At 48.6% G+C, this 10796-nt stretch overlaps 1 protein-coding gene across 4 annotated transcripts; it reads right to left on the reverse strand.

Moving 5' to 3' along the window:
- Positions 1 to 2565: 2565 nt before the first annotated feature.
- Positions 2566 to 5593, reverse strand: LOC112891663. Of its 4 annotated transcripts, none has more exons than XR_003228594.1 (4): positions 5040 to 5589; positions 3978 to 4095; positions 3536 to 3855; positions 2566 to 2978 (listed from the first exon to the last, which is right to left on the reverse strand). XR_003228594.1 is itself a non-coding variant. In XM_025958576.1 (3 exons), the coding sequence occupies exons 1-3, from the start codon at positions 5402 to 5404 to the stop codon at positions 3028 to 3030; spliced, it is 498 nt and encodes a 165-aa protein (XP_025814361.1). In that variant the 5' UTR covers positions 5405 to 5593; the 3' UTR covers positions 2566 to 3027. The 4 variants fall into 4 exon arrangements, 2 of the variants coding, with proteins under 2 accessions (XP_025814361.1, XP_025814360.1); XR_003228593.1 differs by having other exon boundaries at positions 2566 to 3042; positions 5040 to 5588; XM_025958576.1 differs by lacking the exon at positions 3536 to 3855 and having other exon boundaries at positions 2566 to 3042; positions 5040 to 5593.
- Between the last annotated feature and the right edge of the window lie 5203 nt (positions 5594 to 10796).

Consider the following 10796-nt stretch of genomic DNA (forward strand, 5'->3'; position numbering starts at 1 on the left):
GGAACAGCGCGGCGCTGCTGCTGGTGACTGTGCTGGTGGCATCTCGTCAGCGTGGGCGGGTCCCGCTCCCCCACCGCGCCTCCGCGCGTGGTGACGCCATGTGGGGACAGACGCCGAGACGGCGTGCGTTGCGGCGAAGGGGGCCGCCGGGCGGGGCGGGCTCGCCGGCTCGCAGCGGCAGCATGCACGTGAGCGGCGGGCCCGTCCCCATCCGGCGCAGCGGCGCACGGAGGCCGCGGCAGCGCTGCCACCATGCCACCACGTGATCACGGAACCCGGCGGCCCCGCGCTCCCTCTCGGTGGGGCCCTGCCTGCGGGCTCCCTGATCCGCTGCGGCCCGCTCCCTGTGGCCTACTGGCCTGCCATGGCCGGTCGGACACGGACCACGGCTACTGGAGTGGAGTGGCACGCCAAGCAGTCTGGCACTGCTTGACCAGAGGATGACCGCTGGTCCGTACCCGGAGGCTGGCACCTGCGCTGCGCGGCATGCGTAGTTGTGGAATCATGTGACGCCGCATTTGTGTCACGCCCGCCCGTCGCGTCGCTGCCTTCCCTCGGAGTCGGGCCGCCCTGCCCAGCAACTGCGCAGGCGCAGCGGGAGCGGGGGCTCCGAGATGCCCTCGAGCCGCGCGACGCCAGCGTCCCGGCGTACGAGTACGTGGGGATCGAGCGCGGCGCACACTGACGGGCGGGCCCGGGTGGGGCCACGGGTACCAAGGCACGCCAGAGCTCTGATGGCGGAGGGCACCTGGCCTGAACCGTGGCAGAGGAAACGGATCTGCGCTACAGCCTACAGGAACACGCAGCTCCGCTGTTCTTTTTTTTTTTGGTAACAGCTCTGCTGATTTGGGGCCTGTTTAGTTCCACCAAAACGCAAAAACGCAAAATGCAAACTTTTACTGTAGCAAAGGAATCTTGCTAATTTGAAGTACTAAATGAAATCTATTTGCAAAACTTTTTGCATGGATGGGTTGTAAATCGCGAGACGAATCTAATGAGCCTACTTAATCCATGTTTTGCAACAGTGATGCTACAGTAACCATCCGCTAATTATTGCTTAATTATGGATTAATTAGCATCATTAGATTCGTCTCGTGATTTACAACCCATCCATGCAAAAAGTTTTGCAAGTAGACTTCATTTAATACTTCAAATTAGCAAGATTCCTTTGCTACAGTAAAATTTTGCATTTTGCGTTTTTGCGTTTTGGTGGAACTAAACAGGCCCTTGATGCCCACCCAACATCTCCCTCCAGGCCTCCACTCCACTACTGCGTACTGTGCGAGATGGAACACGGGAGGGAGGCACGTGCCTGCCCATTTCTCCTCCGGTGCTCCATGACCATGAGTGAACCCGAAGAAAAAGGGTCCACCTCCGTTTATCAAAAAAAAAGTCACCTCACCTGGAATGGAAGCGGGAGCACAGCGGGATGGCTGCAAGCTTCAACGCACGCAAGCAATCGTGGAAGCCCGGCGGCGGCGCGGGCACGGGGCTCGGCGCCACGGGCGAGTCCCAGACGGAAGCAGCTGAGCACGAACGGTCCCCCGGGAAATCGGGGGAAGAAAGCAATGCAAAGGCGTCGCGTGCCGTGCAACCAAGCTCCCCTACGTTTCCCCTCACGCGGAAACGAACAGGAGCGCGCGGCGACTGACGAGGCAGGCAGGTTGGGCTCCGACGCCTCCCGGTGACGGATCCAGGAAAGAAACTGACCGGTCTGAAACGGATCTGATTGTCGAACCCTGAAGACGCCGGCATGCCGGTCGGTCCAGATTCCAGAGCACAGGCCGGTCTGAAACCGAGCTGCTCGTCCTGCCGCGCCAAACACTGACTCGCTGCTGTTAAAAAATAGGGCCTGCTCCAATCCGATCAGTGATTTGAGCAGCCAAGCATCACGCCGCACTGTCACAGATTGCAGGATCCAGCGTTGCACGACACGATCATAGCAAGATACGGGTGTGAAAAGCATCCACCCACTCGTGACCGCGGGGGGGGAGGGAAGGTAGGAGAGAAAGTGACGGTGCATTAGCCTACAGAAAAGGGCGTCCAGCTTTCCGGTGTGTTTCCTATCGACGAGTTGCTACCACCACGCCCCAGGGGGCCCGGGGATCGGACACGGGGGGATCCGTTGCCAATTGGAGCTGCCGGAGCACGCCGACGGCACTGCTTCCAGTATAAAATGCTGAGCCGAACGCAGTGCCGGCTAAGAACATAAAAAAAACACACGGTAAGGCAACAGATCGTTGAAGATTGAGGTTGAAATATGACCTCGGTAGTGTGACGGTGAAATCGTGCTTTTGTCCAGCCTGCAGGTAGGTAAACCACGTCACATCTTCGAAAAAAAAAAGAGGTAAAACCACACGGTTAAACACTATACTTCTGCACTGCTGAGGTGAAACGCTATACCTCAGGCTCAGGGGAATATGCTTCTGCCCTGCGCGGATCAATCAATCAGTTAGTTCGATTTCTGACAAGGAAAGAGTTACACATGAGGAAAAATCACATCCATGTCGGAAGTTCAGTGAGATAATATACATAATATAATCAGTAGCAGCACGGTAACTCTGATTTGTGTTGCACAGCACCAACTAGCCAAGCAAATGATGAACAAGTCATGGCAAGTATGATACAATATCCTTGTTTTTCTATTATATGCAAGGTTATTGGAACACTGCAATTGGCACAATGCCTTCCCATGGAAAGTAACCTTAAACAAGGATTATCATCTCGACAAGGAATTGTCAAACATGTGATGCTTTACAGACAAGGAACTTGACAAACGTGCACATCAGGATCTAAGGGGAATGAACTATTATGTCATCAAATTGTTCCATTCAGTAGTGCCATCGGCCCATCACTGTCAACAACCAGAGTTCCTATACATCATTAGGCGCTTCAGAGCAGATATAGCAAAGATTGTCTGACATATCAAGCAAACATAGGCCCCGTGCTTATCCCAGATTGCTGGATGTTAGCTTCCCCTTCACTCCGGAGAACCCCATACATAGCACGATTGACAGATGTGAGATCTCACTGCTTAAACAGCTAGCAAAACAGAGAAAAAAATTTATGACATGAAGTAAGTAAAGACAGAAGTTAAACCCACTGTTGTGTATCTTATTTGTTTGATTAAACAACGAAATTAAAGAAAGTTCAACCAAGTTAAGGCAGGATACATCAACAGTGCATCAATAAAATTATGAGCTATAGTCAAATGCCACTGAGATTTAATACATGATCTAGGTCATAATTCGCAGGAACATTCTATAGTCTTAGTCAGAGGAGGTAGAGTGAAAGATTCGCCAGGTGTGAAATCCCATCGTATTCGAGGAGTCAAGGATTTGCTGGGAATTCCGGATCGTAGAAAGGGAAGATCTAAATATGGTGCAGAAAGACCAAAATCGAAATGAATGGAAGATGCCTCTGGAACTTTTTGGTTATTTTTGGGGGGCAATAGGGAAGGGAGCTATACGTCATCATAATAGAATTGCACAAAAGAAAAAAGAATGAGAGAAATCACGGAGGTCAGCACTCTAACCTTGAGTGATTGTGACTGAAGCATAGACTCAACTATCTGCTCCAAATAACTACAGACATCACTGTATTAGAAGGGCCAGAAAAAGCTGCCGAAGCTCTGTTCGGGATGCTCAGAAATCAACTGCTAAGATTTATGGTGTCCTTTAGCAGCTTGCAAATGCTAGCTTTTAATTCAGCTGTAACCTGGAGTTCCTTTGGGAAAGCATCCAGTACAAACAAACTAATAATTCTCATTGTATCAGACAGAATCACTTTATTATGCCTAGTGACTTCCTGGTTAACAAACTTGCACGAACTTCTCAGTTTACAAGAGCTGCAGATCTGAAAGGGGACAAGATGTCAAAAGTTAGAGCTGAGCATGTATTAAGAGCAGTTCCTTTTTTTCCCCGAGTGCTATGTGCTAAGACCGCTAACCCACCAAGCAACTGACTATGTCAACTTACTTTGTCTTCCTGGATGTTGAAGAAAGCTCGTAATCTTTTTGATGCAAAAACCGTTCTTCGTTCAACAGTTGGGCACCCAAACAAGGCAAGCTTCTTCAAGTCGCTCCCTGACAGCCATCTGCCAGCAATTGGCAAAATGTTCAACAACAGATAGATTTAGTGATAAGAAATAGTTTGCAGCTCCACATCATCTTCCTTTCTTTTCACTTCAGCTAATAGAAATTATTAAGGTCATACATAACAAAATAACTATCCAGGCCCTGTTAACTATAAAACCCTGGACAGAATCATTGCAGACTTCCAACACTTCAGGAATCAAATTTACCAACAATGGTTTTGCCCCCAAAGAATCACAGATCATAACTTAGTAGGATCCATAATTCCAAAGGATAAAAAATTCAATGTGGCAGTTTGCAAATAATATTGATCCACACAACTAGTTTGCTTAACAATCTCATACAACACAAATGTATTTAAGCTTCAAACAGATAAGTGTAACTAAAAAATGCAATCAATTTATGAAGAAGAAATAGAAATGTTTTCCTCCAGTGTAAAAATTGCAAGGGATTTACTTTCAAGCATGTAGGAAGTAGTTCAAAACTACATACAAGTATATTTCCTTTGATTTGGTTGTCTCATGACATTTCCTTAGTCTAATTACTGGCATTGCAAAACAAAACCATGCCATTTGATATGACAACTTACAAGTTACATTGCAGTATGAATGAAAAAGTAAACACCCATCTCACTCCCATCGCCAATGCATAACCAACAAGGCATCAAACTAACAAGGAATCAGTGCCAATGGTTCCAAACCTACAGGTGAGAAAGAAATCTAAACAACTAATCTTACCAAGCGATGGGATCAACAGTGCGATGTGCAAATCCAACATTGTTGACAAAACTAGCTACCCATTTCGAAAAATTCGCTCTGGTTCCATACAACAAATCAACTTCTCCTGCAGTGCGCCGCCAACAAATTCGGCTAAACTAACTAACCGAATCGCGCAAGGGTGCCATCGAGCATTAAAGGGTTGCAGCAGCATGAGAGGCGGCACTCACTTGGCGACCACCTGGTTGTCGTGCCCGAACCGCTCGGCGGCGGCCTTGACGACGTCGGGGGAGACGGCATGCGGCGCCGACGAGAGGTCGGGCCCCGGCAGGTACAGACCCTGGTGGAGCCGCCGGAGCAGCGCCCCCGCCTCCTCCTCCCACGGCTCCCTCATCTTGGGCCTGGGCCTGGGCCTCCGCCACAGCGGCTCGTCGCCGGAGGCCGGTGGCGGAGATGGATGTTTCCGATCGCCGAAAAGTGAGGAGAGATTTGTTGGCGGTGATCGACGCTTCGGGTTGCGGAAGATTGAGGAAAGCTTCGGCGCGGCGGCTGCAGTGGATGAGGAGGAGAGGCGGCGAGCGGCGGAGAGCGCCATGGGTTTAGGGTTCTTCGCGGCCTCGGGAGCCTGGGGAACAGAGCGAGGAAGGGGAATCTGCGAGCTGCCGCTGCATCCGCGACCGTCCGATCGGGGGATTCGCGGTGTAGATTGGACGGACACGAAAGATTGTGTTATCTAACTTTCCTCTCTTTTTTTTCCGAACGTTGAGGATCGTCTGAAATTTCGAAGGCCTCAAATTTCACGCCACATCGCTCATACACAGCAAAGGTATCAGCGAGCGCGTGCCAGGACGGGGGCAGCGATGGATTTCCGACAGCATTTAAGGGTGTTTGTTACTAAGCTTAAATTTTAGCCCAGTTAGAATTTTATTATTTAAAAATATTAAATAAAGTCTAATTATAAAATTAATTGCAGAACTTCTGAATTAATTCGTGACACGAATATAATAATATATATTAATTCATAATTAGCAGATGCGGATGGTTATTGTAACATCATTGTTGCAAATTATAGATTAATTAGGCTCATTAAATTTGTATAAAATATTTTTTAAGTAAATTTTATTTAATACATCTAAATGATAAGATTTTTTCTATGTGACGAGACTCAAGTTTAGCCTCTGAAACCAAATATTCTTATTTTTCATTTACTTTCCCTTTACGGTATAATCCCTCATTTCCTTTTCGGCAACCTTCCCCGGTGAATCGATTCTTTACAACTGCAATCGATGGGATTTCATTCTATTTCAGAATTTTGGATTTGATTAGCAATAGAACTACAGTTTAAGAAAAACTTTCGAAACAAAAAGTTTGTACAAAAGACTTACATAACAAAATTTTGAAGCAAAAGTTTATACAGAAAATAATGCGTAAAATATTTTGAAGCAAAAGTTTGTACCGAAAAATATTTTGAAGCAATAATTTGTACGAACAAATTGTGTAACAAAACTTCCGTACAACAATTTTTGCAACAAAAATTGGAAAACAAAATCAAAAGAGAAGAAACAAGCTACTACGAAACAAAATTAAGACACTAAAATGTATCAATTTTGTACATCAAAACTTGTGTAAAAAAATTTGTAGAGCAAAACTTGTGTAACAAAGTTTGTACAACAAAATTTTGAGGAAAAAAAGAACAAGGACCTGCTCACTGGCGCCCGAGCTCGCTGGGATACCATCCCCACTACCTCGCAAGCTGCTTCCGGCAGTCTCCTCACCGGCCCCTCGAGTAGGCTTCAAGCATGGGCACCGTCTAGCTGTTGCCTCGCTCGGATCTACACAAGGGTGAGAAAAATGCAAACATAGAACGGAGGACGCCGCACGCCGCCGTGCAGGCGAGCTCCGACCACCGCTCACCGTGGGTCCTGCCACCGCTGACGGCCCTCACCGTTCGCTTGGAGCAAAGAGAAAAAACAAGGGGGAAAAGAGTGTGTCAACAGGAAGAAGGATTATCGTTTCGTCGCTGAAAAAAATATATGTGTGGGTCCCACGCGGGGCGCGATCCCCCGATTGTTGGTTTGGAAACCAACGACCGCTTGTGGAACTGGATTTGCGCGGTAGGTCCGCCGGTGAATTAAATTGGCATTACTACTTTGGAGTTTGGATGTTGTAGACACATAATTGTAGGAAAGACACTAAAAATTAGAGAACAAACCATACTTAAAACTGTAGTTAAAGTCGCACCAGAATTCACCATCAGTGCCTGCTAGTTTATTTGTGGTGTCGTTTTAACCGTAAACCACGCGCTGGAACATCAAACATTTATCTATAGTTTCGACACCCTGGGAAATTAAAACTATGGATTGCCGATATGATTGATTAGATTATGGGCTATCTCAGTCTGACCACGAAGCCTATTTGAACAACACTAGAACAGGTTTGCTCCTAAAGATTCGGACCGTGCACCAGCCTACTCCCTCCATTCCAAACTGCAACTCGTTTTGATAAATCTAGATGCATAATTTTTAAATAGACATAATATATATCTAGGTGGTGCATACTAAAAGATAGATAAAATAGTATTTATGAATTCTAAAACTGTCTATAATATGAAATGGATGGAGTAGCATTAAACTGCAAGTCTATGCCGATTAGACCGTGCATAGCCTCGGCTTACAATGCATCTTTTGATGCCGAGGCGCGGGAGCAAAGGGAGTATGGACCTGAACTTGGGCAGGTGATTGACGACCCCTCCTCACACCCTGGCAGCCTCCTCTGCATCTTGAACTCTTTATTTTGGATCATCAGTGGCAGCAGACATCCAAAGGATGATCTTGCACTGGGGTTGAGCATGCATCCAGGTCACTGCAAACTGCAGGAACCCAAACACGGACTCCTCTAGTGAGAAGATACTTTTCAACTAGTCGGTTGAGTATGTAACCATTAGCAACGAATCAGCATAAGTTAAGCAGTAGTGTACCGTCCTGGGCTTAGATGGTCAGAATAAGCTAGGTAGCTGATAGATTCCATGGGTTTGCAGTATACTACTGCTAGTTCCATAGCACGTAGCAGTACCACTAGCTGCCAAGCAGGTTCAACGCTTCAACCACTCTCTGTTGAACGTTACCCCTGAACACTGCAAGCAGTACAGCTGAACATGCTTGGATCCGCAATACGAGTTCTTTTGCTTCACGCCGCAGATGTAGGTCAATGCATTGCAATGCGCCATGTAGTCCTAGCAAGCCCAGCAGAATCAGGCGGTTTGCCTCCCTAGTTAATTCTTTGTTGCTGTACCTTGGTTCAATTTCCGGGGAGAGAGAGAGAGAGAGAGCAGACCACAGCAGCAATTCAAGGCACGGACAAATGACGAGTCAGAGCATTCAGGGTTTCGGCTTCCTCCGCAGCCTGCAGGGGCACCTGGAATCGAGAATCCCAATCAGCAACCTTACACTGGATCAGCTGCTGTGTGATCCAATTCTTCTCATTGCTGGATCTGCAAGCGAGATGTCGGAGGGGTTGGTTTCAGACGGCACCAGGCTCAGCTTGCACTGTCGCTCTCCATCTTGTGCGTCGCGTCCACCATGGACGGGGACACGGGGCGCAGCGACGACGGAATTGAACTGCACCGATCCGGGTGATGGGCCATGCATGCGGCCTCAGCCGGAAGGAGGAAGGCGCGTGGGCTGCGGTTGGCGTTTGCGCCACGACGGCATGATGATCAGGAAAGCAGACGATGCTGCAAAAGCTGCTGAAGGAGACGTCGCCGGACGTTGGGGAGGGTTCGCCCGTTCTTCCTTCTTAGCCAATCAGCGGCGGCGGCGGAGGCTGGTGGTCAAGTAACATTCCCCGTGAGATGGACAGCGCCCTGCATGCTCCGGCTGCTGCCGCGAGCTAGAAAAAGGAAAAAGATCACGATCACATGTTCAATGCAATACGGGTGGACGCTCAACGCCGACTGCCCCAATCCGATCTCTACTGCCAGGAACATTCCGAAAGGAAACTTTTCTGCCCAGGACACCGTCGGCACAGATGGAACGATGAGTCGTCGATCTCAACTTGTCTCAGGCAACTCGATTCAAGGTTCGTACTTGGTAAACAATTTCTTCAGAATGATTGCCACGTACCTGAAAGACAGGGGAGATAAACTGAAAAAAAACGCAACAGACAGTGATCAGTCGCCTGTCCCTTAATTTGTTTCTAGAGGATCATCCAGCAATGAGAAGTATTGGATCAGACAGTAGCTGATCTCTGCGTCATGCATTACGAGAGGCGAGATTGCATTGCTTCCAAGATTGTACACAAGTCAGCAAGCATGCCACATTCGGCCTGTCTCATGTATCGTTGCCGTGTGCAAGCAGTCATGCTGTGGCAATAGCACGCAGAGGAGAAGGCATCCAAGCCACTGCAACTGCATCTTCAGAAGATACAGAGGCTTGCCTTGAAAGGAAGGGCAAGCCACACTGTTTCTTCCCCCCTGAACCAACATGATCCAGCAGAGCAGACAAGTCCCAACCACCAGGTGCTGCTGTCACTTGTCAGTAGGAGTACTACCAACTAATCTGGTTACAATTAACCAAAAAATATTCTTTTTTTTTACATGAACGGGGGAAAACGTGTTGGACAGAGTTCTTGAGCTAATGTCCAAGAACAAACGTGTCCTGTGTATGGGACAAGAAGTTTACCTTGGAACAGTGCCGTATATTGTTCAGTGAGAAGCTGTAGCTGTCAGCCTAAACACTAGTAGTATTCAGTCGCCCGTTTTGCCCTTCTCTGTTGAACATGGAAAATTGTGCTGAACATTTTTTTTCCAATAGCATGGTACGAGTTTCTTCATCGTGCCGTACTAGGACTGCAACTTTCAGGACAATATAGCCATGTACTCCTAGGTCCGTAGGTCAGCTCATAGGCACGTGCTGATAGTACGTGGACACGGTAAGGTCCAATTTAATTTCTTAAGGCTAAACTTTAGTCCTATCGTATTAAAGTTATATTAAAGTAAAGAGAATCTTACCTCCCAAATATCATGTGCCGGTAGTCATTTGCAAGTAGTTGCAGCTCTCACCTCCACTGGGCCAATTTCGCAAAAAAAAAAGGTGCCACATTGTGATCTCAAACAACAAGTTGGCAACATCCTTGACACAAACCAACCTTCTCGCAATCGATTGTTCATCCCCAGTTGCAACTCGAGTCAACTACATATATACAATTCTCTCGACTGAATATGGTCTGTTGGACTGATTCGTTCAGCTTCTTCCCATTGCTAGAAAAAAAACGGCGATCCTTATTGCCGGCCTGCAGGTTATTCCGGTACTAGTCCTGGCAGAGTAGGAGTTGGATTCCGACTTCCGACAGGGCCAGCTGCAAGCTGCAACTTGCCCCGTCGTGCGTCCACCGTGTACGCGGACGAGAGCTAGCTGCAGCTGACCTGACCCGCACGACTTCACCGGCGGCCGCTGGCGTACGGACCAGGAACGAAGCTTCATCCGCCAGTTGCCGCGCCTGGCCTCGCCGGCGGCCACCCGCTGAACGGTCGGACGATGCCTGCCCTCCTTCCACGGGGCGCGTCGTCGTCGTCGCGGCGCCATCAAGCCTGCACACGCACGCACGCGCGCGGACTTGGATTCGGCCCGGTCTTAGTTTGATCGATGCAAAAATGTACAGCCGCTTGGACGGCCTGTGACAGCGTAATTTAGGCGAGGGTTTCCAGCTAATCCGATCCAGGGACGCCGTGGCCTGACGTCCATGTGAAGGAATATTTGGGAGCGCTCGTCCCAATTCCTCCTCATGGGTCATGGCTATGTCCTATGTGATGACAGCGACCTGGTTTCCGCGAAGCAATTTGACTTCGGCATGAGGAGACCAACCAGATGCTGGGTGCCCTCCCCTGAATCGCTTGCAGGCTCAGGCGTCAGCTCGTCGGCTCAGCCCAACCCCCGGCCTATAAATACGCTGCAACGTCGCTCACGTTCCTCCCTGCAAACCGCAACACA

The sequence above is a fragment of the Panicum hallii genome, chromosome 5, assembly GCF_002211085.1.
Source record: "Panicum hallii strain FIL2 chromosome 5, PHallii_v3.1, whole genome shotgun sequence".
In the NCBI taxonomy this organism is placed as follows: Eukaryota; Viridiplantae; Streptophyta; class Magnoliopsida; order Poales; family Poaceae; genus Panicum; species Panicum hallii.